General features: G+C 39.0%; 1 protein-coding gene across 1 annotated transcript; it reads right to left on the bottom strand.

The window, feature by feature from the left end:
• Positions 1–13,921: 13,921 nt before the first annotated feature.
• Positions 13,922–14,452, bottom strand: LOC140872002 (uncharacterized). Its single transcript, XM_073274744.1, has one exon. The coding sequence runs from the start codon at positions 14,450–14,452 to the stop codon at positions 13,922–13,924; it is 531 nt and encodes a 176-aa protein (XP_073130845.1).
• Between the last annotated feature and the right edge of the window lie 12,062 nt (positions 14,453–26,514).

Here is a 26,514-nt window from a genome sequence, read left to right on the forward strand (position 1 = left end):
AGGGATTCTTATTAATGAATTTCTTACTTTCTGGCTGAGAATTGTACTGATCGTACAGAATTTTCGACAATCTTTTCAGAATTGCACGCTGATCAGTTGTAGACTAATCTCGATGTTCGAAATTCTGATTGAACCGAATGAATTTCCTTGATCTTCTTATCTGATGATGAAATTACTGATTATCTGTTCTTCTGTATTCTGAGTTTCAGTACTTATGATCTTATAGTACTTGGTTTTCTTCTTGTTGAGAATTCCGATTTGAATCTTTTTAATTGAAGAGCGAATGCAGCAACTGATGTTTAGAACCGAAGAATTTGTTCTTATTTTATCTACTGTCTGATTTTGATTAATTGATTGATGGAATTCGCTACCGTTTTTTGTACAGAATGATTTTGATGAAGAACAGAGAATTGATATCTTGTCAGATGTTGTCAGATGTCATGAATTGCCGAAGTCTGTCAATTTAGACTGTGATCCTTGATGTATTTGTTCTTTGGGCATAGACTTTGAAGAGAATTTTGTTGTCGATTTCAACTACTTTTGATTCGATACCCTCAGAACGACGGACAGCCAGATCAGATGAGTCGAACTTTAGAGGAATTTCCATGAGTTGTAGTGCTCGACTTAGCACTAGTTGGCAGAATTCTTGATTCTTGTGCATACTTCGTACAACGATAGCGATCAGATAATTTGTTGAAAGCACTTTTACAAGTTGTACGAGGAGAAATGAAGATCTCCTTCCTTTTTGAGATGAACTTTCTAAGTCACATGAATTAGAACGAAGATGATTCGAATTGTGACTGAGTTTAAAAGAATTTTCTGAAGACGATGATTTCATTTTGTTAGATGGACGGAGTGTTGATGAAGTAATCGACTAGAGTTTCTGACTTCTCTGATTGATTGAGATGTCGAACTTTTTGAGATGAATGATTCAGAGTTTGATTGGAAGAAGATTCTGGATTTAGTTCCGAGATGTAAATTCTTATTGCAGTCCTGTGATTCTAGCCTCGACCTCGTAATAGAATCGTGTTAGATTTCGAGGACGAAATCGATTCTTAGAGGGGGAGAATTGTAACGCCCCGAAATTATCTTAATGGACTTTAATTGAGATAATCAGAGATTTTAGAAGTCGAGGGTCGATTCGATTTTTATCAGGGACTAAAAAGCAATTTTTGGAATTTTTAGGGACTAAAACGCAAAAATTGGATTTGTTATAAACTAGAGACTTTGACTAAGTCTCTCATTCCCTCACTTCATCCCTCCCAAGCGTCTCCCACCATGGAAACCGCCCCTTTGTGATTCCAAGCTTTGGGACTTCCATTTTAGCTCGATCCGTCCGTTGGAATTTGATCTGAAGTTGATATCTACGATCACAGCGACGAGTACTCCGTTTAGAAGTAAGTTTATCTTATTTCTAAGATGTTTGAATTTTTGGATGTCGTTAGAATTGATTTATATTCGGAGAGGATGATTATGAGATAGCTGTGATAGTATATCTAAGACGGTTCGAAGAAATAACGACGATTGGAATTGATATGATTTTTGTTGTTATTTTCGAAAATTTGAGTTTTGTGATGTGTTGGGATTGTGATGGAATTGATGTTTGAGGATTGGAATGAGTATATTGAGTTGTTGAATTGCTGTTTGCATTTCCGGTTTGACCAGTTTATAGCCATTATGCCGTCAGTTTGAGTTTTGGATATCGTTTCGATGTTTTGAACGTATCGAGTTTGATTGAGCTTTTAGATGTCGTTATTGATCCTTTTGACTCCTTCTGATAGATTGAAGTGAAGTCAACAGAGTTGCGAGGTAGCAGCTTTGGTCAGTTTGGAAGATTGAAGTCGGTACAGTATCGATTTTCTGATTTATCGATCGAAGAAGTTCGTTTGAGTTTTGAATTGAATTGTACTGGATATTGATTATTATCCTTATTTTTGTTTTCAGATTTCAATACCTTCAAAGAGAATAAGGTAAAAGATGACTTAGATTTGAATGGGACGATTAACTCGAATGAGACTTAATTCGAGTGTTCCGAAGAAATCACATACTTGCATGATTGAATGCTTATTTGAAATCATATTGAATGCTTATTTGAAATCATATTGAATGTTTATTTGAATGCATGAGATATATATGCATCTATATTGATGAAATCATGTTTGAATGATTAATTGAATTGATGAATGAAAGCAGGATTGAATGCTAATATGAATTGATGATTGAAATGATATTAGAATGCATGAGATGACATATGCATTCATATTGAGCCTTGATTCATTTCATTTTGAATAGACGATCTGGAGATTATAGTTGAGTGGCCTTGGTAGGCGAATTACTACAAGTGTCGATTAACTCTTTATAATGCTCTGGAGTCTAGAGGATTAAAATATGCCTCGTCCACCTCGAGAGGAGAGTTCGGTGTGATTGTTGGATATTTTAACCTCGGGATCCCAAACCGAAGAAAGAAAGAAAGAAGAATTCCAATTGATTATCCGAGTCTGATAATCCAGAAGTTTTAAAGACAAGCATATCATTTTAATTCAGTACTTGGATTAATTACTTGAATTCTATCTTGATGTGATAAGATATATGGAAGTTGATATACGTCATGACTTGCTATGTTCATTTGATTATATCTGAAGTTGATATATAACTTAGATTGATGCATGTCTTGTTTGATATGTTTAAATTGATATGCATGATAGTCTCTTTTACTGGGAATTATATTCTCACCGGATTATCCGGTTGTTGTCTTTGTTTGTATGTGTACTTGGCAACAGGTGGGGCAGGATTGAGTCAGAGACGACAGGGATAGAACGAGAATGAAGATTAGAAGTGAGACTTCGAATTAGAATTGGAAATGCATGCCAATCTAGTTTATGTTTGAAATCATGTTAGAATTCGAATGTATTGTATTTGATTTTGAAGTATTGAATATTAGAACCGATTTCGATTGATGATTATTGACTATCGAATATAGTATGTTGATTACATGTTTCTAGATTCGGAATTGAGCATGATAGGTGGATGTTTGCATGGAATTGAGATTGGATATTTGAGATTGAGCATGCTCTGTTCTGTTTTATTTTCTGGTGCAGAGTGTCTCGCTCGATCGGTTGAATCTTACCGATCGAGCGAGCACCCATTTCAGCGAGGCAGAAAGTTTTTTGTTTTTCTCTCGCTCGATCGGTAAGATTTTATCGATCGAGCGAGCACTGTTCATTTAAAAAAAAAATTTATTTAGTCTGTCAATTAGTTGCTTATCTTATGGATCGTGTATGTTTAGCGATGAGATTAGCACTTGATTAGATGATTAGAATCGGGGTCTCACAACCTTTGTACCTCCTGAATGTTCTTGGGTGATTCCATAGAGATAATGGCTTGAATTTTTTCCGGGTTAGCTTCAATTCCTCTCCTGGTGACCATGTATCCAAGAAATTTCCCGGTCTGAACTCCAAATGTACACTTGCTCGGATTTAACTTTAGTCGATAATCACGCAATGTCTGGAATGTTTGAGTCAGGTCGACAATGAATTGTTTTGCTGCTCGGGTCTTGACCAGAATGTTATCCACGTACACTTCAATATTTTTTCCTATCTGTTGTTTAAACACTTTGTCCATTAATATTTGATAAGTGGCCCCAGCATTCTTGAGCCCGAAGGGCATAACTACATAGCAAATAAATGAAAGAGTGGGTGCCCGGTGAGCCAACTTGTGGCTAAGGGTTTTGATGACTCTTTGTATAAACAATCTTTTGTTTAATATAATTTACACTTTTATTAATGGCAATGACTTTATCTTTCTTCATATTGTTATATTGTGATATACTATTGTTGTTTTGATAAAGACCTTGAATATACTATAGTGTATGTAAGATGTGGTAGAACATGGGGATGTCTATCATGAAACACATCTTATAGTCACTGTATATTCTAAATTGTTCCTAGTCGATTGAGCCGTCCGATAATAAGGATAAGGATCGCTCGAGTTTGAGACTAGCATTTGCGATGCAGAGTACCACGTTTCATTGGTAGGGAACATAGAGATGTTCGAAGCATGCAAATGGATATTCATATGATGAATGATCGAACTACCCTATCCGGACTTTCCAAGTGGTTATCACTTATCGAGTGGATAAAGTCCGCGGTTATGGTTGTACACCATTAGTCCTTACTACTTGAAACATCATTGAGACTCTATATGCTAGTACTGTGCTTTGACTCGTTTACCGACTCTATTGGGGTTATCAGGAGTCGGGATTGGGTACAGTTACAACACATATAGGAGTCGATGCTTTGTTGTCAAGGATTCACCACATACTTGCGAGTGTGGATATCCTATACGATCTGAGGAGATATTAGTGTGACGAATCTCTGGCCAGAGTACATGATGTGTTTTAAGAAATGGTTTCTTAGTAGCACATGCGATGTCACTATTTGATCTTCAAGATGTATTGCATAGTTATCGAATCTCGAACGACTCTCGATTTACCAATGGTTGTTGATTCGATCGGGATATATGGATGAAGGGACCGTACTGTACGCTAACCAAAATCTATTGGTTCTTGTAGGCACTATCAGTGATACCTAGGGAATCATGGGGCGATGTTGCTAGGCTCTCTTACCATGATTCGATGGGCAAGTCGGAAATTGTTGTTCCGAGTCACAAGGAGTTGTGAGCCCACGGCTAGCTGTATCCCTGAACCATTGAGGGTCACACAGAGTAATGGATTTTTAATCCTCATTGAGATAGTTAAATTTAAAGAGTTAAATTTAATGAACAAAGGAGTTGGACTTCTTATTTAAGAGTAGAGGAGTAAGATTTCCTAAAATGACATAGGGATGGGCATTTTTGGAAATCACTGAATTCGGATTCAGAAAAATTTATCTTGACTTTAAAATGTGCAGAAATGGTTTCTGTGAACATTGGTAAAATCGGTTTATCAATCAGAGTCACGATGAATTTTATATTAATTTTTGAACATGCAGGCTTTGCTTGTCAGGCTTGAACTTATGACTAATGGGCCCTAAGCTGTTAGCGGCCTACATTATAAATAAGTTATTGCAGTACAGAAATTTCACACAACAGGTCACAATTTTCGAAAAAACCTAGTTTTCTCTCTAAAAGGTGGCCGCCCCCCTCCCCTCTGCTCGGGAAAAATCCAGTCTGTGAATTTTGAATTACAGTCTGGTTTAACGGATCAAATTCGTTAATTCTCTTCGTAGAAACTTCTGATAGATTTTCTAGTGCAATCTATCAGAGGGATTAAATCTCTGTTCGTGGACCTGATTGAAGAACAGTTCGTCCATCAGTTCCTGGGATATACAACAAGAGCAGAGCAATCTGTTGGTGTCCATAATCTCGATTCGAGATTGGAGGTAAAAATTTATAATTGTTATTTAATTTTTACACACAATTTAATCGTAAAAGTTTTGATACCCATTATGGAATCGTTCCATATAAAATTTTTAAACTTCCGCTACACCGGGTATCAATTCTGATTGATCTGATCGCCGTTCTCCAACAGTGGTATCAGAGCCAGGTTGCTCAGATCAAATGATTAAATTAATCGATTGTACAAAAATTTTTAAGCCTCGCTGCCCCGGGCAGTGCACGGCGCTGCCCAGGGCAGCGATCGTCGCTGCCCTAGGGTCAGCCGGGCTGCCCGGCCCGAGCCCCTTTGGGGCGCGGGCAGCCCAGGAACGTCCTGGGCGGCCCGCGGAAAAATTAATTTTTAATTTTTAAAATTAAAATTTTAATATGTTAAAATTCTATTTTTGGTCCGATCGAAAATTGTTTTTGATTGGTCCACGAGGCGTCGGATCGAATTGTTCGAGTTCGAAAATTTTAAAATTGATTTTTGGATAAATTTGAATTTTTAGAAAATTTATAAATTTTATCCGTTAAATCAGATTTTATGAAATTAATTATTTTTGGTACAATTGATGATAAGATATGATCTTATGGATATATTGAGTAAAATATGATTTTATGTATAAAATTGGATTTTATATGTAAAATATGATTTTATTTGATAAAAAGATAAAATATGATTTTGTATGTAAAATAAGATTTTATATATGGAATATGATTTTATCCTTTTAAATTTAAATTGCCATTGCATGTTATCCAATAAATTAATTTTGAATTAAATGTTATTGGATAAGGATGATCGATTGCCATGATCAATTTTGTAGGTGTATGTTAGGAATTTACATTTATTTTTATTGTTGTTGGATTTATTAATGGGCCTGGTTTATGGCCCAATATGAATTGTCATATGTAATAAAAGTGGGCTTGGTTTATGGCCCGTTCCCACCCCTTAAAAATGTATCCCCTACTTGTCATTGCTATTTATTGTAAATACATTAGATTTAGTGGGAGATGAAGATTTGAAGACGGAGGTGGGCCCAGCAGACAATAAAGACAGAAAAAATGTAAATTGGAAGCACAATGTAATAGGATTGCATTGCATACCTGCATATTACCTAGGATTGGACTAAGACTCGTGATTGGCAACCACGGGTCGATTAGAAATGGAATCGATCATCCTATATAATATATGATATTATTGTTGTATGCATGTTTTAGACAAAATTGTGTGAATCCGGCAAGCATACAAAATTTTAAAATGATGAGACAAATTTTCAAAATTAAAATCCCTTATTTTAAATATGATTTAAAATTGATATCAAGATAAATAAAGGAAATTTAAAATTGTTTAAATGTTCCTACCTTCCATCAACGATCAATGTATGAGATGCTACCCGCGGATACGGTCCGACTCATATTATTGGGGGGGCCCGTTCGTCGGAAAGCTGTACATTGGATCGACACATGTTGTAAGTTGGGTGGAACTCCCATGGGATCGGCTCATATTATTGGGGGATCCACATGGCGACCGTCCATCACAACTTAATATTGATGGGTCATCTTGACATGTCACAATAAACGGCGTCATATTATTGGGCCCTTATTGGACATGAGGTAAAAACGTGGAGGTTGCTTTGGAAGCAATTGGGCTCTACCTTTTGAAAATTATGGTTGGCGGATATTATTCGGGACCATGGTTTGTCAATTGGACTCCATGTTCTCACTAAGGAAAACAGTTTTCCGTTTTCACTAGAGGGTAGTCAAATCGTTAAAATAGTGGGAGTGAGATTCATAAAATAAATTTCGCCTATTTTATGTCTTAGTAAATTAATTAAACAATCACTGATATTTGTCTGTTTCTTTTCAGTATTTCATAAAGATGAATTCGCGTAATCCACTATTCTCTATCCTCGAACAAAATAAATTGACTGGCGCAAACTATACGGAATGGTTCCGTAAGTTGAAGATTGTCTTGACTTCGGAGAAGATGCTCTACGTGTTAGAAAAATCTCCTCCAAAGGAAGCACCAGCTGACATAAGTCCGGAAGAGTTGGCCAAACTTGATACATGGTGGGACCATGATATCAAGGCCAAATGCTATATGCAAGCCTCGATGTCTGATGAACTCCAAAGGCGATTTGAGGACACCGTGAATGCTGCTGACATTCACGTACAACTCAAGGAAATTTTTGGGGCTCAATCGAGAGCTGAAAGGTTCGCTAGTGTAAAGGAGCTAATGACGTGTCGCATGCGTGAAGGGACTTCGGTCCGTGATCATGGGGTACGAGTGATTTGGCTCATACAGAAGTTGGTAACACTTGATTTGGTGTTGGAGCATGAACTCAACGTGGACTTATTACTTCTGTCTCTTCCTTCTTCGTTTGACGGATTTGTGGTGAATTTCAATATGAACAAGATAGAGGCCTCCCTTGAAGAGATGGTCAATATGCTTGTAACATATGAATCCACTTTTAAGAAGGATAAACCGGCTTTCTTGGTGGGCTCCTCTTCTTCTGCTAAGAAGGGGCCAAGTACAAAGGGTAAGAAACGTTCTGCCCCACCTAAGAAAATCGAACCCGAGAAGAAGTACAAGACAAAGGCTTCAAACATGGAAAAGTCCAAGGATGTTTGCCATTACTGCAAGAAGCCCGATCATTGGAAGCGTAACTGCAAGGAATATCTAGAGCAGTTGCGAACTGCGAAGGGTATGTTCTATATTGAAATAAATGTTTCACTTAATACTACTTCTTGGGTATTGGATACCGGATGTGGATCTCACATTTGCAATGATTTGCAGGTGATGACAAGAAGTCGCAAGCTTAGAATGGGTGAGACCCAGCTGAGGCTCGGAAATGGTTCCAGAGTTGAAGCTAAAGCTGTGGGAGATGTTTATTTAATTTTGCAGAACAATTTTAAGTTACTTTTGAGAGATGTTTTATTTGTTCCAGATTTGATTAAAAACATTATTTCTGTTTCTATGCTTGATAGAGATGGTTTTTCTTGCAATTTTGTGAATGAGATTTGCAATATTTACAAGAATGAATGTTTGATTGGAAATGGACAACTTGAAAATGATCTATATAACTTAAAATTAAAAGACGTTCCAATAAATTATGTTGATAAACCGGCAACAACAAACAAAAGGAAAAACGATAGTCAAAACCCGGCAATCCTTTGGCACGCTAGGCTAGGTCATATTTCCTCAAAGAGGATGAACAAACTAGTGGGAGAGGGCATGTTTGATATGTCTGATATTAACTCTCTACCTACTTGTGAATCCTGCCTGAAAGGAAAAATGACTAAATCTCCTTTCAAGGGGAAACCTGAGCGTAGTCAAAATCTGTTGGATTTGATCCATACAGACGTTTGTGGTCCATTTAGAATTGGTACTCAATATGGCCACACCTACTTCATTACCTTTACTGATGATTATTCAAGGTATGGGTATTTATATTTAATGAAATATAAGTCTGAAGCATTTGAAAAGTTCAAAGAATTCAAGGCTGAAGTAGAAAACAAGCTGGGTAAAAGTATTAAAGCACTTCGATCGGATCGAGGTGGAGAATACTTGAGTACCGAGTTTTTGGACTATCTGAAAGAGAATGAGATTCTCTCTCAGTGGACTCCTCCTATGACACCTCAGCTGAATGGTGTATCGGAGCGTCGTAATCGAACTTTGTTGGACATGGTTCGATCCATGATGAGCTTCACTGAGCTTCCACCTTCGTTTTGGGGCTATGCGCTTGAAACGGCGGTATTGTTGTTGAACAACGTCCACACTAAAGCAGTGGACAAAACACCATACGAGTTATGGAATGGCAATGCTCCTAAGTATTCGTACTTGAGGATTTGGGGATGTCCTGCTTACGTGAAGAAGACAGTGGGAGATAAGTTGGATAGTCGATCCACCTTATGTTATTTTGTAGGGTATCCGAAGAATTCAATCGGATATTATTTCTATCATCCTGCTGAAACAAAGGTGTTTGTTTCAAGGAATGTCACCTTCTTGGAGAAGGAGTTCTTATTGGATAAGAAAGACGAGATGATGGAACTCGAAGAAATTTGAGAAGAACCCGAAATACAAAATAACGATCCTACACCTCAGGAACCATTGATAGACACGCCTATACCTAGAAGATCCGAGAGGACTTCTAGACCTCCTATTCGATATGGTCTTCTTCTTGAAGGGGATCAAGATGAACCCGATGTTGGATGTGATCCAAGAAACTTCAAGGAAGCAATTTCTGATGCGGATTCAAATTTATGGCTTGAATCTATGCAGTCGGAAATAGATTCGATGCATACAAACCAAGTTTGGTCTTTAGTAGATCCTTCCGATGGAATTGTTACAATAGGGTGTAAATGGATCTACAAGAGAAAGCTTGGGCCTGATGGTAAGGTATTGACCTACAAGGCGCGATTGGTGGCGAAAGATTATACTCAAAGACAAGGAGTTGACTATGATGAAACCTTTTCACCAGTTGCAATGTTCAAGTCCATAAGAATCCTTATTGTCATAGCTGCTTGGTATGACTATGAGATATGGCAAATGGATGTGAAGACTGCATTTCTTAATGAAAACATTAAGGAAGAGATCTATATGACGCAGCCTGAGGGATACACATCCATGGGAAGCGAGCATAAGGTATGCAAGCTTCAGAGATCAATCTATGGTCTAAAACAAGCATCAAGAAGTTGGAACCAGAAATTTGATGAAACAATAAAGGATTTTGGTTTCATCAAGAACCCGGAAGAACCGTGCGTGTACAAGAAAGTAGTTAAAGATGCTGTGACATTCTTAGTACTTTATGTTGATGACATCCTACTCATTGGGAATGATGTAGGGATGTTGCAGTCAACAAAGATATGGTTATCAGGTAGATTCTCAATGAAGGATTTGGGTGAGGCATCCTATATTCTAGGGATACAGATCTATAGAGATAGATCTAAGAGAATGATAGGACTCACTCAAGCAACCTACATCGACACCATATTGAAACGGTTTTCAATGGATGGGTCCAAGAGAGGACATCTACCTATGTGTCATGGAGTTTCTCTATCCAGGTCTATGTGTCCCAAGACTGATGAACAGATAGAGAAAATGACACATGTACCATATGCGTCAGCCATTGGTAGTATCATGTATGGGATGATATCTACCAGACCAGATGTAGAATTTGCTCTGAGTGTCACGAGCAGATATCAAGCTAATCCCGGTCAAATGCATTGGAAAGCCGTGAAGGACATTCTTAAGTACTTACGTAGGACTAAGAATATGTTCATTGTATATGGAGGAAGAGAACTAAAATTGGAAGGCTATATCGACTCTAGCTTCCAGAGTGACGTGGATAACTCAAAGTCAACCTCTGGATTTGTGTTCAAGCTCAATGGCGGTGCTGTCTCTTGGAAGAGTTCCAAGTAGGACACCACAGCAGATTCCACCACTGAGGCAGAATACATTGCAGCATCAGCTGCTGCTAAAGAGGCCGTTTGGATGAGGAATTTCGTCCAAGAGTTGGGCGTTATTCCTGAAGTTGTTGGTCCAGTCCCGGTGTACTGTGACAACACGGGTGTCGTTGCTCAGGCAAAGGAACCAAGGTCTCATCAAAGATCCAAACACGTACTGAGGAAATACCACATCATCCGGGAGATTGTGGAAAGAGAAGACATCACTGTCGAAAGAGTGGCCTCTGCAGACAATATCGCTGATCCACATACTAAGCCCTTGCCAGGACCATTATTTGACAAACATCGCGAAGCAATGGGTCTACGTAGTATGACTAGTTGGCTTTAGGGCAAGTGGGAGATTGAAAGAGTGGGTGCCCGGTGAGCCAACTTGTGGCTAAGGGTTTTGATGACTCTTTGTATAAACAATCTTTTTTTTAATATAATTTACACTTTTATTAATGGCAATGACTTTATCTTTCTTCATATTGTTATATTGTTATATACTATTGTTGTTTTGATAAAGACCTTGAATATACTATAGTGTATGTAAGATGTGGTAGAACATGGGGATGTCTATCATGAAACACATCTTATAGTCATTGTATATTCTAAATCGTTCCTAGTCGATTGAGCCGTTCGATAATAAGGATAAGGATCGCTCGAGTTTGAGACTAGCATTTGCGATGCAGAGTACCACGTTTCATTGGTAGGGAACATAAAGATGTTCGAAGCATGCAAATGGATATTCATATGATGAATGATCGAACTACCCTATCCGAACTTTCCAAGTGGTTATCACTTATCGAGTGGATAAAGTCCGCGGTTTTGGTTGTACACCATTAGTCCTTACTACTTGAAACATCATTGAGACTCTATATGCTAGTACTGTGCTTTGACTCGTTTACCGACTCTATTGGGGTTATCAGGTGTCGGGATTGGGTACAGTTACAACACATATAGGAGTCAATGCTTTGTTGTCAAGGATTCACCACATACTTGCGAGTGTGGATATCCTATGCGATCTGAGGAGATATTAGTGTGACGAATCTCTGGCCAGAGTACATGATGTGTTTTAAGAAATGGTTTCTTAGTAGCACATGCGATGTCACTATTTGATCTTCAAGATGTATTGCATAGTTATCGAATCTCGAACGACTCTCGATTTACCAATGGTTGCTGATTCGATCGGGATATATGGATGAAGGGACCGTACTGTACGCTAACCAAAATCTATTGGTTCTTGTAGGCACTATCAGTGATACCTAGGGAATCATGGGGCGATGTTGCTAGGAGCTCTTACCATGATTCGATGGGCAAGTCGGAAATTGTTGTTCCGAGTCACAAGGAGTTGTGAGCCCACGGCTAGCTGTATCCCTGAACCATTGAGGGTCACACAGAGTAATGGATTTTTAATCCCCGTTGAGATAGTTAAATTTAAAGAGTTAAATTTAATGAACAAAGGAGTTGGACTTCTTATTTAAGAGTAGAGGAGTAAGATTTCCTAAAATGACATAGGGATGGGCATTTTTGGAAATCACTGAATTCGGATTCAGAAAAATTTATCTTGACTTTAAAATGTGCAGAAATGGTTTCTGTGAACATTGGTAAAATCGGTTTATCAATCAGAGTCACGATGAATTTTATATTAATTTCTGAACATGTGGGCTTTGCTTGTCAGGCTTGAACTTATGACTAATGGGCCCTAAGCTGTTAGCGGCCTACATTATAAATAAGTTATTGCAGTACAGAAATTACACACAACAGGTCACAATTTTCGAAAAAACCTAGTTTTCTCTCTAAAAGGTGGCCGCCCCCCTCCCCTCTGCTCGGGAAAAATCCAGCCTGTGAATTTTGAATTACAGTCTGGTTTAACGGATCAAATTCGTTAATTCTCTTCGTAGAAACTTCTGATAGATTTTCTAGTGCAATCTATCAGAGGGATTAAATCTCTGTTCATGGACCTGATTGAAGAACAGTTTGTCCATCAGTTCCAGGGATATACAACAAGAGCAGAGCAATCTGTTGGTGTCCATAATCTCGATTCGAGATTGGAGGTAAAAATTTATAATTGTTATTTAATTTTTACACACAAAATTTAATCGTAAAAGTTTTGATACCCATTATGGAATCGTTCCATATAAAATTTTTAAACTTCCGCTGCATCGGGTATCAATTCTGATTGATCTGATCGTCGTTCTCCAACAATAAATCCCCATTGAAGTGACAAAACTCACTTTATTTTGATCTTCCTTGGCCAAGGGGATTTGATGATACCCCTGATAGGCGTCCAGGAAGCATAACAACTCGTACCCGGATGTAGAATCTACCAGCTGGTCTATCCGGGGCAAGGGATAGCAATCCTTTGGACATGCTTTGTTTAGATCACGAAAATCCACGCACATGCGCCACTTGCCCGAAGACTTGGGTACTAGTACTAAATTTGATAACCAGGTCGGGAAATACACTTCTTGAATGTGTCCGGTTTCAAAAGTTCCTCAACTTGTCCTTGAATCACTGCATCTTTTTCAGGCCCGAAGTGTCTTTTCTTTTGAATAATGGGGCGATAGTCCCGTATAACATTTAGCCTATGCTCCATCACTTCTCTCCGTACTCCCAAGAGATCAGATGCGGACCATGCGAATGCGTCTTTGTTCTCCATCAGACATTGTATTAATTGTTCTTTAAGAGAGGCTTCTAGCGTCCGAGCCACCTTGACTGACCCGGTCGGAGGGCAAATCAAAAATTCTTCGCACTCTTCCTCGGCAGTAAGAGGGGTATCTTCTTCCAACAAATTTACTCGTTCCCGACCTATAGGCCCGGGTCGGTCATCATGATTAATTTTGACTGCTTTTTGTTCTATCCGTACCTCTTCTACGTAGCACTTTCGAGAAATCTTTTGATCTCCTTGAACCTCACCCACTTCATTACCCACAGGAAATTTGATCTTTTGATATAATGCTGAAGCCACGGCCATGAATTTAGTCATGGCTGGTCTTCCCAAGATAACGTTATATGCGGATGGTGCATCCACGATAACAAAGCTGACAATCCGTGTTTTACTTGTATGGTCCTTGCCCAAAGTGAGCGGCAAATTGATCAATCAAGTAGGTCGGATGGCATGACCCGTGAACCCAAACAATGACGTCACCACCGGTTGTACTTTATATTCTCCCAAATCCATCTGATTTATTGTCTCTTGGAATAGTACATTGACCGAGCTCCCGGAATCAACAAAAATCCGGGCCACATCATAATTGGCGACTAGAGCTCGAATAACCAGCGCGTCGTTATGAGTAGTATCTGAAAAACCTTTAAGATCATCCGGACCAAAGGAAAGGGTCGGACCTGTCCTAACCACCTGGTCGGCTATCTCCATGTTGCTCAATTTCCGACTACTTCTCTTCCTTGCACTATTGGAATCCCCATCAGTCGGTCCCCCAAATATCATGTTGATGACAAATTTTGTGGGAGGGGGTGTTCCTTGGTTATACCCTGGTTGATTTTGATTCGGACGCTGGAAATTTCCCTGCGGCGGCCCAGGTCGGGGTCTTGGTGCATAATTCTCGGGACCTTCGTGACTCCTCTTATTCGAGGGATAGCCTTCTTTTTGTCGTGCCAACCTATCCTTCATCCCTGGCTCATGTTGTATTATTCTTTCAATTTCTTGCTCCAGTTGACGACAATAATTAGTATTGTTCCCGTACTCATTGTGAAAGTCACAATACTTATCAGATCTTGGCCTACGAGGCCCCTGCTCACTTCATGGAGGTCTCTGTAGAAGTCTCTTTTCTTCACATATTCGCATGGCCTGAGTTTTACCCATCCTTAGAGGGGTGAAAGAGGTGAATTTCCCAAGCAGCTCAGGTCGAGGTACTGGTCCCTCTCTCCGAGGTGTGTTAGGAGTTCTAACATTCTTTGGACTCAAGAGCTTGTCCGTCCACCCATTCGACCGGGAAACTTGTATCTCTTCTAGATTCACATATTTTTCCGCCCGAGCAAGCAGCTCATCGTAAGTAGATGGTGTTTTTTTTATCAAGGATTTAAGAAAATCCCCCATAGCAAGTCCTTGGGTGAAAGCGCTGATGAGTAGATCAGTAGTGGCAATAGGCACTTCAAGAACCAAAGCACTGAATCGTCGAATATATGTGCGCAAATCTTCTTGGCCTTGCTGTTTGATGGCAAAAATACTAAGAGTAGTTGTAGGGTGTTTTTAGCTACTAGCAAAGTGGTGTAAAAAGGCCTTGCTGAAATCTTTGAATTCCTTGATATCCCCCGGTCGTAATAGGTTAAACCATTGCTGCGCCAGCCCAATCAGGGTATTGAGGAAGACTCGGCACTTGATCGGGTCAGAATATTTGTGCAGCAGTGCGGCATTCTCGAAACGGGAAAAGTGCTCTTATGGATCTTATTTTCCATCATATTCTCCCACATGTGGGAACTTAAAGTTTTTGGGGAGCTCGGACTAGATATCCGGATTGTTTTTTCTTCAAAAGCTCCATCTCTTCTTTCAGTTTCTTGATTTCCTCTAATTGAGCGTTCTGATCTGGTGGTGGGGGAGGGAGATTGGCCGCCCTTGCAGCCATAGCCTTTTCAACAGCGGCCGCAATTAGTTGATCCATATGTGCATCTACTCCATTCGTGCCAACCATCTTAACTCTGTTTTTTCAAATTCCCACAGACGGCGCCAATTGATGATGTCGATTTTTTCCTCTGGGTTTGGTATGGTAGAGAGGATCTCCAAATCCTCCACAAAACGGGTCGGGTCGGGTTTCACATGCACTGCACAGACAAAAACTAAGTTAGGGGGCGCCGAATGTATTTTTGGCGTGACCCCTCCGATGCCTAAGTCAGTGCTCGAAAGTGAAAAGTGCTTGACTAAAAGTAAGAACAAGAGACTATGTATGCGTGAGTGTGTGAACAAGAAGTGAATATGAGAGATGAATGAATAAACCATGAACCATACCTGTATTTATAGGAGCTGGGAGGGGTAGGTTACCTTGTCAAGGTAGAACATGTATTAGAGTAGGACTGTACTCGGGTAGGAGTCCTGACCAAGTAAAACTCTAACATCAATTTTTAAAGATAGTATCAAATCTTGGAGTTATAAGATATTGTCCTTATCTGTTAAGGATCTTCATGAGCCCGAGAGTAGTGGAAGGTTCTAGATATTGGGCTCTTCCTGGGCTCGGGTCGGGCCTCACCCGCACCAGTTAGGGCTCAAGCCCATGAATTCATGATTATGATATTATTCCCTAACAGGGCCATTTCAGACTGGGCTTCTCATAAAATAAGACTAGATGGGTCTCAAAGTGTATTTTTATAAAAAAGTATGGATTATTGGGCTCGGATCTGATTAGACCCGTATATTTTTTAGAGACATCAAACCTGTTGAATATGAATTGGATGAAGTTGTGTGTGACACCAATTCCAACTCATGCAAGCGTGGACAACATATTTATGAACCAATGATGTGAGGCCTAGATTCTAATCTTCTATTCTAAGATAAGGAAATTGATCAACACCATCAAATCAAAAGGATTAAAGCATAACAAATTTTTTTTTTAAAAAGGGGGTGCTCGCTCGATCGGTAAAATCTTACCGATCGAGCGGGCCAAAACAAACCAACTCACGGCCCAAAAAAAATACCCCCGCTCGATTGGTAAAATATTACCGATCGAGCGGGCAACAAATTTCATCACCACTGCCTCTCTCACAAGGTGCTCGCTCGATCGGTAAGAATCTGCCGATCGAGCGAGACACTCTTCCCAGAAAATTTTTGGTTTTCTTCTTCCATTTTCAACTCCAACAAATTACAATAACAACACCAAAATCCTATTCAACAAGATACAACATATAAGTATTTAGTTATACAAACCTCACAAAATATAACATGCATAAAAAGGTCCATCTAGTTCGGACTTATTCAATACAAAAAGGAGTTCAATTACACAAATGACTCATAACATCCAAGCCTCACTCTATTCTCTCAATCCTCTAGCCATGTTGTCTCTGATTCGTTCCTGCCCCACCTGTTGCCAAGTACACATACAAACAAAGACAATAGCCGGATAATCCGGTGAGAATTGATATTCCCAGTAAAAGAGACTGAAAATTAATCAAATAACATATCAAGTCATAAATGAACTCATTCTTCATATAATCATTTAATTCAATCAAGTACTGAATTTAAAATGATATGCATGTCTTTAAAACTTCTAGATTATCAGACTCAGATAATCAAATGGAATTCTTCTATTCTTTCTTTCTTTGGTTTGGGATCCCGAGGTTAAAACATCCTACGATCACACCGACTTCCCTCTCGAGGTGGACGAGGCATATTTTAATCATCTAGATTCCAGAGCATTATAGTGAGTTAAACAACGAAGTAGTAAATCGCCTACCAAGTCACTCGACTATAATCTCTAGATCGTCTATATCAAAATGAATAATCAATTCGGCTCAATATGAATGCATATGAATCTAGTGCATTCGATTAACAATTCAAACATATAATCAATTAAGAAATCAAAACATGCAGTATGTGATTTCGTCTAGGACACTCGAATCAATCCTGATTCAAGTTCATCGTCCTATTTTATTTCGAAGTCGTCTTATAACTCTTCTTTGTCGTTTCAAACTCTTCAATCTGAAAATAACAAATCCTTAATCAATATCCAAGTCAAGTTAAATCAATCGATAAAGAAGACATCAATACTATACCGGCTCGACTATTCTAACTGATCAAGACTGCAAGGCTCACAATCTTTAAGAACTTCTATTCAATCTATAGAAGAAGTCATGGTGATAAAAAATTGATATCAAACTCAAAACATCAAAACGACATTCAAACTTCAAACTGACGGCATAACGGCTATATACTGATCAAACCGGAAACGCAGACAGCAAGACAACAACTCAATATACTCATTCCAATCCTCAAACATCAATTCCAACTCAAAACCAACACATCACAAAAATCATGATTTTCGAAAATGACAAGAAAATTCATAACAAATCCATTCGTCGTTAGATCTTCGAACCGTCTTAGATATACGATCACTGGTAACTCATAATCATCCTCTCTGAAAATAAACAAATTCTGACAACGTCAATAAATTCAAACTTCTCAGAATTAAGATAAACTTACTTCCAAACGGAGCACTCGTCGCCGTGATCGTAGATATCAAGTCAGAATTCAATTCTATCGGACGGATCGAGCTAGAATCGAAATCACGAAAGCTTGGGAATGCTTTTGGTCGCTTCAATGGATGGAGCACGATTGGAGAAGGAGATGAGAGGATAAGAAATGACCAAGTCAAAGTAGATAATATAAAAAATCCCATATTTTCATTTTAGTCCCTGAAATTTACGAAAATTACAAAAAGGTCCCTGATTAATAACAAGTCCGATCTCGAATTCTGAAATCACTGATTATCTCAAATAACATCAATTAAGATAAAAACGGGGCATTACAATTCTCCCCCTCTAAGAACAAATTTCGTCCTCGAAATCATCGATATCAACTCATAAGAAGATAATAAAGAATTCAAGAACAGAATTAAGAACTCACATCAGATGAATAAATCAGGAAATATCTGTCTCATGTCAGATTCTGTCTCCCAAGTCACTTCTTCGACTCCGTGACGACTCCACTGAACTTTCACCAAAGGTATCGATTTGGTTCTGAGCTGTTTCTCCTTTCTGTCAAGGATCTGAATCGGTCTCTCGAAATAACTCAGAGTTTCATCAAGTTCGGCTTCGTCGGGCTAAAGAACATGAGAAGGATCGGGATGGTATTTCCTCAACATCGAGACGTGAAATACGTCGTGAATTCCAGATAAAGAAGGAGGAAGCGCTAAACGATAGGCTAGATCGTCTATCTTCTGTAGAACTTCATACGGACCGATGAATCTCGGTGACAACTTCCCTCTCTTCCCAAATCTAACAGTGCCTCTAAACAGAGAAATCTTCAAGAATACTCGATCTCCTTGATCAAAAGATAGAGGTCTGCGACGGATATTCGCATACTTCGCTTGTCGATCCTGAGCAGTCTTCATTCTCAATTGAATAGTTTTCACCTGCTCAGCCATATCATGAATCATATCTGGTCCCAAGTCTGGGGACTCAAACATCTCATCCCAGTACAGAAGAGATCTGCACTTCTTTTCGTACAACGCTTCGAATGGTGCCATTCCTATACTCGTCTGGAAGCTATTGTTGTACGAAAACTCAACGAGAGGTAAAGAATCTTGCCAAGTAGTGCCAAAGTCAAGCACCACTACATGTAACATATATTCCAGAGTTTGAGTCTTCCTCTCAGACTGCCCATCCGTCTGAGGATGATACGCTGTACTTAGGTGCAACCTAGTACCAAGAGCCTCTTGCAGGCTGTGCCAGAAATGAGAAGTAAACCGAGGATCTTGGTCAGAAACAATCGATATCGGCACACCGTGCAATCTGACAATCACTCTAACATACAACTCTGCCATCTGATCGTGTCGGTATGTCATCCAATACGGAATGAAACAAGCAGACTTCGTCAAACGGTCAATTACTACCCAAATGGCATCGCATCCTCGAACAGATCGGGGTAGTTTCGTGACAAAATCCATCGAGATATGATCCCACTTCCATTCCAGAATGGATAAACTATGCAGAAGACCTCCCGGTCTCTTTATCTCGGCTTTCACTTGCTGACAGTTCAAACAACAGGATACAAATCTCGCAACATCATTCTTCAACTTCTTCCACCAAAACTGACCTTTCAAGTCGTTATACATCTTCCGGCCTTCGGGATGAACACTGAACCGACTACAATGCGCCTCTCTCAATATACGCTGTGTCAATTCAGAAATATCAGGCACAACAATACGGTTATTCACAAATAAAACATCATCCCTGACCTGAAACTCAGACTGGTGTCCTGATTTCACTTTCTCTATCGACTTCTGAATACTCTCATCTGATTTCTGTGCTTATCTGATCGACACAAACAATTCTGGCTCGGCCTGAATTGCACAAACTCTGATCGGATTTCTATCTGACTCAAACTCCAACCCAAAATTGCAACAGTCATCGATCAATCGAGAAACACCGATCGTCTAAAGAGATAAAGAACAAAGCTTACGACTCAATGCATCGGCAGCTGCATTCGACTTCTCCGGGTAATACTTAATCTCGTAGTCGAAGTCCTTCAATAAATCTAGTCATCTCCTCTGCCTCATATTCAACTCAGACTGTGAAAATAAGTACTTAAGACTCTTATGATCCGAAAAGATCTCAAAATACTCACCGTACAAGTAGTGACGCCAGATCTTCAAGGCAAAAACAATAGCAGCGAGTTCAAGATCATGAACTGGATAACGAGTCTCATGCGGTTTCAACTGCCTTGACGCATATGCTATCACGTGCTTTCTCTGCATAAGAATACATCCGAGACCAAGATGACAAGCGTCGCAATAAACTGTGAAACCTACAGAACCAGATGGAATAGAAAGAATCGGAGCACTAGTCAATCTCTTCTTCAACTCAACAAAACTGGCTTCGCAGTCATCTGTCCAAACAAAAGGCGCGTTCTTCTGAGTCATCTGGGTGATCGGCTTCGCAATAGAAGAAAAACCCTGAATAAATCTACGATAGTACCCTGCTAAACCCATAAAGCTGCGGATCTCAGACACTGAAGTCGGCCTACGCCAGTTCATCACTGCTTCTATCTTGCTGGGATCAACATCAATCCCATCTCCTGAAATAATGTGCCCCAGAAAGACAACTCTGTCGAACTCACACTTCGAAAGCTTGGCGAATAACTGTTCTTTCCTCAAAATCTGCAAAACAGTTCTCAAATGCTCTGTATGCTCGGAACGGCTCTTAGAATAAATCAAGATATCGTCAATGAAGATAATTACGAATTCATCAAGAAAGCGTTGAAATATTCGGTTCATCAACCCCATAAAGACCGCTGGGGCGTTCGTCAAACCGAAAGGCATGACAAGAAATTCAAATTGTCCATACCTTGTCCTAAATGCAGTCTTAGGAACATCCTCTTCACGAACTCTCAGCTGGTGATATCCCGATCTCAAATCTATCTTCAAATAAATACACGAACCCTGCAATTGATCAAAAATATCATCGATACGAGGTAAAGGTACCTGTTCTTTACTATCGCCTGATTCAGTTGGCGGTAGTAAATACAGAGACGCATAGAGCCATCTTTCTTTCTAACAAACAGTACAGGAGCACCCCAAGGCGACACACTGGGTCGAATGTATCCCTTGGAAATCAAATCTTCCAAATGCTCCTTTAGTTCCTTCAATTCGATCGGAGCCATTCGGTACGGAGCTTTCGAAATTGGCTGAGTATCTGGCATCAAATCAATGCCGAATTCAATCTCCCTAATCGGTGGCAATCCCGGAATTTCATCTGCAAACACATCAGGGAATTCCCTAACCACTGGCAAATCGTTCAGCTCAGGGCTAGACTTCAGAATATCGATCGCATAAACAAGAAATCCTTTGGCTCCTCTCTGCAATAATCTAGTCATAGATAAGACAGATATCAAAGGAATTTTAGAATGAGAACCCTTACCAAAGAATCTCCATTCATCTGCCATATCTGGTCTGAACCAAACTACCTTCTGAAAACAGTCCACAGTAGCCCTGTACTCAGTCAATACGTCTATTCCCAATATGCAGTCAAAATCAGACAGACTAAGTACAATACAGTCACACTCAATCGAATTCCCATCAAAACTCAACTCGCAATTCCTAACCATATTCTTTGAAACAATACCTCCACCCAAAGGTGAAGTAGCAGATACAAAAACAGACATAGGCTCAACAGGCAAGGCATGCATCAAAATAAAGTTCTCAGATAAGAAAGAATGAGATGCACCTGTATCTATCAGAATAAACGCAGGATAACCAAAAATCTTACAGTTACCTGTAATCACATCATTCGGTGCAGCTTGAGCCTCATTTTCGTTCAGAGCAAACACTCTAGCCTGCGGTCGGGAAGGTTGATTCGAACTTTGATTACCTCCCTGACGGTTCTGCTGTTTTGGTTGGAAAGAGTGAACTGCATTCAATTGCCTCTGAGGCTGAGATGACTGTCGAGAGGTATTCCCACTCTGAGTCTGGTCAGAACCTTTCTGTGGACACTGTCTGGCATAATGTCCTGTCTGTTGACAGATTTAGCAGTTCCCAAAAATTCCCCTGCATTGCTCACTGGAGTGTCGTCCTCCACACTTGCTACACAAATCTCCAGATGATCCTGAACCCTGTCCAGAACTAAACTGTCTCGAGCCACTCGAGCTCGAAGAAGTGCTTCCCGACTTCTTGAACTGTTTCCCTTTGGGACGGAAATAGTTATTCTTGCTACAACCCTCATTCATCTGCGATTGATTCTGATATTGCCTCTGTTGTTGCTGTTGAGGTTGGTACTGATTCTCCCTCTTCCTCATCATTCCCGCTTCCGCTCCCTTAGCTTGATCCATCACATCAGAAAAATTATCTGGCCTCCCAGTATTTACCAGAATGAAGATGTCAGGGTGCAAACCATTAATGAACTGGTCTGCTTTTGCCTCCTCGTTGTCGGCAATATGCGGAGCGAACCTCAACAAACTATCCAACTTTGTAACATAATCCTCAATACTCATGTTACCTTGTCTCAGATTTGCAAACTCGGCACCTTTATCCTTCCGATAAGAAACCGGAAAGAATCTCTTATAGAACTCTGCTCTGAAAAGTGCCCAAGTAATTGATGTACCTTTATTCTCTTTAGCTCTTTTGGTAGTCATCCACCAACTCTTTGCCACTCCCTGTAGTTGATGAATTACCAGTCTAGTTCGGCAGTCGTTCGAGTATTCAAGCGACTCAAAGAGCTGATCAATATCCTCCAACCAACTCTCGCAATCGACCGGATTTTCCTTCCCATTCAAATACGGCAGCCTAAAGGATTGGAACCTCTTCAGTAAGGCTTCCATAGGCGTGATCGTGTCATCCATCTGTACCACCGGAGAAATCATAACCGGAGGAGTTTCTGTCGTAGGAATAATCGGTGGAGTATTCATGTCTAGCCTTCTTCGAGTACCCATCTAAATTGACAGGGGTTAGACACAGATAAAACAAATCACATCTCAGCAATTCAGTGTCACGAAACCTCTGATCTCTTACCAATTCGATAGATGGAACTCAGATCAATGCATGAATACAATTCATATCTCAATCAAATCATGCTTTAACAATTTGAACCACCAAGTCACGTAATTCAAATAACTTTTCAATCAATAAAGCATGCTCGCATATTATGTATTCATATAATTATTCAATCACATGCGAGAAATTAATGTCACGCGGACTCGATCTACCCCGCTCACTTCTAGAACAAAATCCAGGAACTTATCGCTCTGATACCACTTAATGTGAGGCCTAGATTCTAATCTTCTATTCTAAGATAAGGCAATTGATCAACACCATCAAATCAAAAGGATTAAAGCATAACAATTTTTTTAAAAAAAAGGGGGTGCTCGCTCGATCGGTAAAATCTTACCGATCGAGCGGGCCAAAACAAACAAACTCACGGCCCAAAAAAAAAGACCCCCGCTCGATCGGTAAAATCTTACCGATCGAGCGGGCAACAAATTTCATCACCATTGCCTCGCTCACAAGGTGCTCGCTCGATCGGTAAGAATCTGCCGATCGAGCGAGACACTCTTCCCAGAAAATTTTTGATTTTCTTCTTCCATTTTCAACTCCAACAAATTACAATAACAACACCAAAATCCTATTCAACAAGATACAACATATAAGTATTGAGTTATACAAACCTCACAAAATATAACATGTATAAAAAGGTCCATCTAGTTCGGACTTATTCAATACAAAAAGGAGTTCAATTACATAAATGACTCCTAACATCCAAGCCTCACTCTATTCTCTCAATCCTCTAGCCATGTTGTCTCTGATTCGTTCCTGCCCCATCTGTTGCCAAGTACAAATACAAACAAAGACAACAGCCGGATAATCCGGTGAGAGATATTCCCAGTAAAAGAGACTGACAATTAATCAAATAACATATCAAGTCATAAATGAACTCATTCTTCATATAATCATTTAATTCAATCAAGTACTGAATTTAAAATGATATGCATGTCTTTAAAACTTCTAGATTATCAAACTCAGATAATCAAATGGAATTCTTCTATACTTTCTTTCTTTGGTTTGGGATCCCGAGGTTAAAACATCCTACGATCACACCGAATTCCCTCTCGAGGTGGACGAGGCATATTTTAATCCTCTAGACTCCAAAGCATTATAGTGAGTTAAACAACGAAGTAGTAAATCGCCTACCAAGTTACTTGACTATAATCTCTAGATCGTCTATATCAAAATGAATAATCAATTCGGCTCAATATGAATGCATATGAATCTAGTGCATTCGATTAACAATTCAAACATATAATCAATTAAGAAATCAAAACATGCAGTATGTGATTTCGTCTAGGACACTCGAATCAATCCTGATTCAATTTCATCGTCCTATTCTATTTCGAAGTCGTCTTATACCTCTTCTTTGTCGTTTCAATCTCTTTAATCTGAAAATAACAAATCCTTAATCAATATCCAAGTCAAGTTAAATCAATCGATAAAGAAGACATCGATACTATACCAGCTCGACTCTTCTAACTGATCAAGACTGCAAGGCTCACAATCTTCAAGAACTTCTATTCAATCTATAGAAGAAGTCATGGTGATCAAAAATTGATATCAAACTCAAAACATCAAAACGACATTCAAACTTCAAACTGACGGCATAACGGCTATATACTGATCAAACTGGAAACGCAGACAGCAAGACAACAACTCAATATACTCATTCCAATCCTCAAACATCAATTCCAACTCAAAACCAACACATCACAAAAATCATGATTTTCGAAAATGACAAGAAAATTCATAACAAATCCATTCGTCGTTAGATATTCGAACCGTCTTAGATATACGATCATTGGTAACTCATAATCATCCTCTCCGAATATAAACAAATTCTGACAACATCAATAAATTCAAACTTCTCAGAATTAAGATAAACTTACTTCCAAACAGAGCACTCGTCTCCGTGATCGTAGATATCAAGTCAGAATTCAATTCTATCGGACGGATCGAACTAGAATCAAAATCACGAAAGCTTGGGAATGCTTTTGGTCGCTTAAATGGATGGAGCACGGTTGGAGAAGGAGATGAGAGGATAAGAAATGACCAAGTCAAAGTAGATAATATAACAAACTTCTCAAAATTAAGATAAACTTACTTTCAAACGGAGCACTCGTCGCCGTGATCGTAGATATCAAGTCAGAATTCAATTCTATCGGACGGATCGAGCTAGAATCGAAATCACGAAAGCTTGGGAATGCTTTTGGTCGCTTCAATGGATGGAGCACGGTTGGAGAAGGAGATGAGAGGATAAGAAATGACCAAGTCAAAGTAGATAATATAACAAATCCCATATTTGCATTTTAGTCCCTGAAATTTCCGAAAATTGCAAAAGGTCCCTGATTAATAACAAGTCCGATCTCGAATTCTGAAATCACTGATTATCTCAAATAACATCAATTAAGATAAAAACGGGGCGTTACAAATGATGATCATTATATATGTTGAAAAGATAATACACCCACTGTGGGATCTAGGGATGGGCATAATTTGGTTAAAACCGGCTGAACCAAAAAATTCGGTTTATTTGGTTTGGTTGTTTTGATGTTTCGACCGGTTTCAGTTTTAAAATTTAGGAATCCAGTTATTCGGTTCGGTTTGCGATTTTATACCCCGAAAAAACCGAACCGGTCATATTTTAATTAAAATACGATTTTTATGAATATTGGGCTTTACAAATGGGAATTTATTCTCACTTCTATGTTTTCTTCCTTACAAGATGTGAACCTATTTTAATTAAATATGATTTTTATGGAACTCAATAGTCGTTTTCTTGTTTTAAATGAAGTTCATATTGTTAATTCTAATGACATAATTTATGTTTTATTTTTATTAGTTCTCTATTATTTCTCCAAATATCATGCATGTGTGTGGGCATCAAGTGAGATATCACTTTAGTTCTTTAAAAAAATGGAAAAACTGAAAATTTGGTCATGTATGTTTGTCATTTTGCGATTTTGGTCCTCTATGTTTTCATATTTCAGTTTTAGTCCTGCATGTTCTGATATTTGGCAATTTCGGTCCTTTTTATTCAAAAATGCTTACGTGGCACTGTACACGTCAGCTCCACATCAGCACTGAATTGGTGCCACGTCAGCGCCACGTAGGAAAAAAAGACTAAAATTGCCAAAAAAATAAATATAGCGGACTAAAACTTAAATCTGAAAATATAAAGGACTGAAATCGCAAAGTGACAAACATACAGGACCAAAAAAGCAATTGTCCCAAAAAAAATTAGTATTAATTTTTTTATATTTTTTTGGTTTTCATTTTAGTTTTAAATACATAATTATTTTAAACAATTCTAAACTAATATTTGCAGTCGTGCAAAATCAATTTAATTAATTACTTAAACCTTATTAAATCGAACAAAAAAACTGGACCGTAGCAAAAAAAATGGATCGAACCGTAATAAAACAGTTCGGTTTCGAACCAGAGATTTTTAAAACCGAAACCGAAAAAATCGACTGTAGTAAAGTAAAAC

This window comes from Henckelia pumila, chromosome 1 (genome assembly GCF_033568475.1).
Source record: "Henckelia pumila isolate YLH828 chromosome 1, ASM3356847v2, whole genome shotgun sequence".
NCBI lineage: Eukaryota > Viridiplantae > Streptophyta > Magnoliopsida > Lamiales > Gesneriaceae > Henckelia > Henckelia pumila.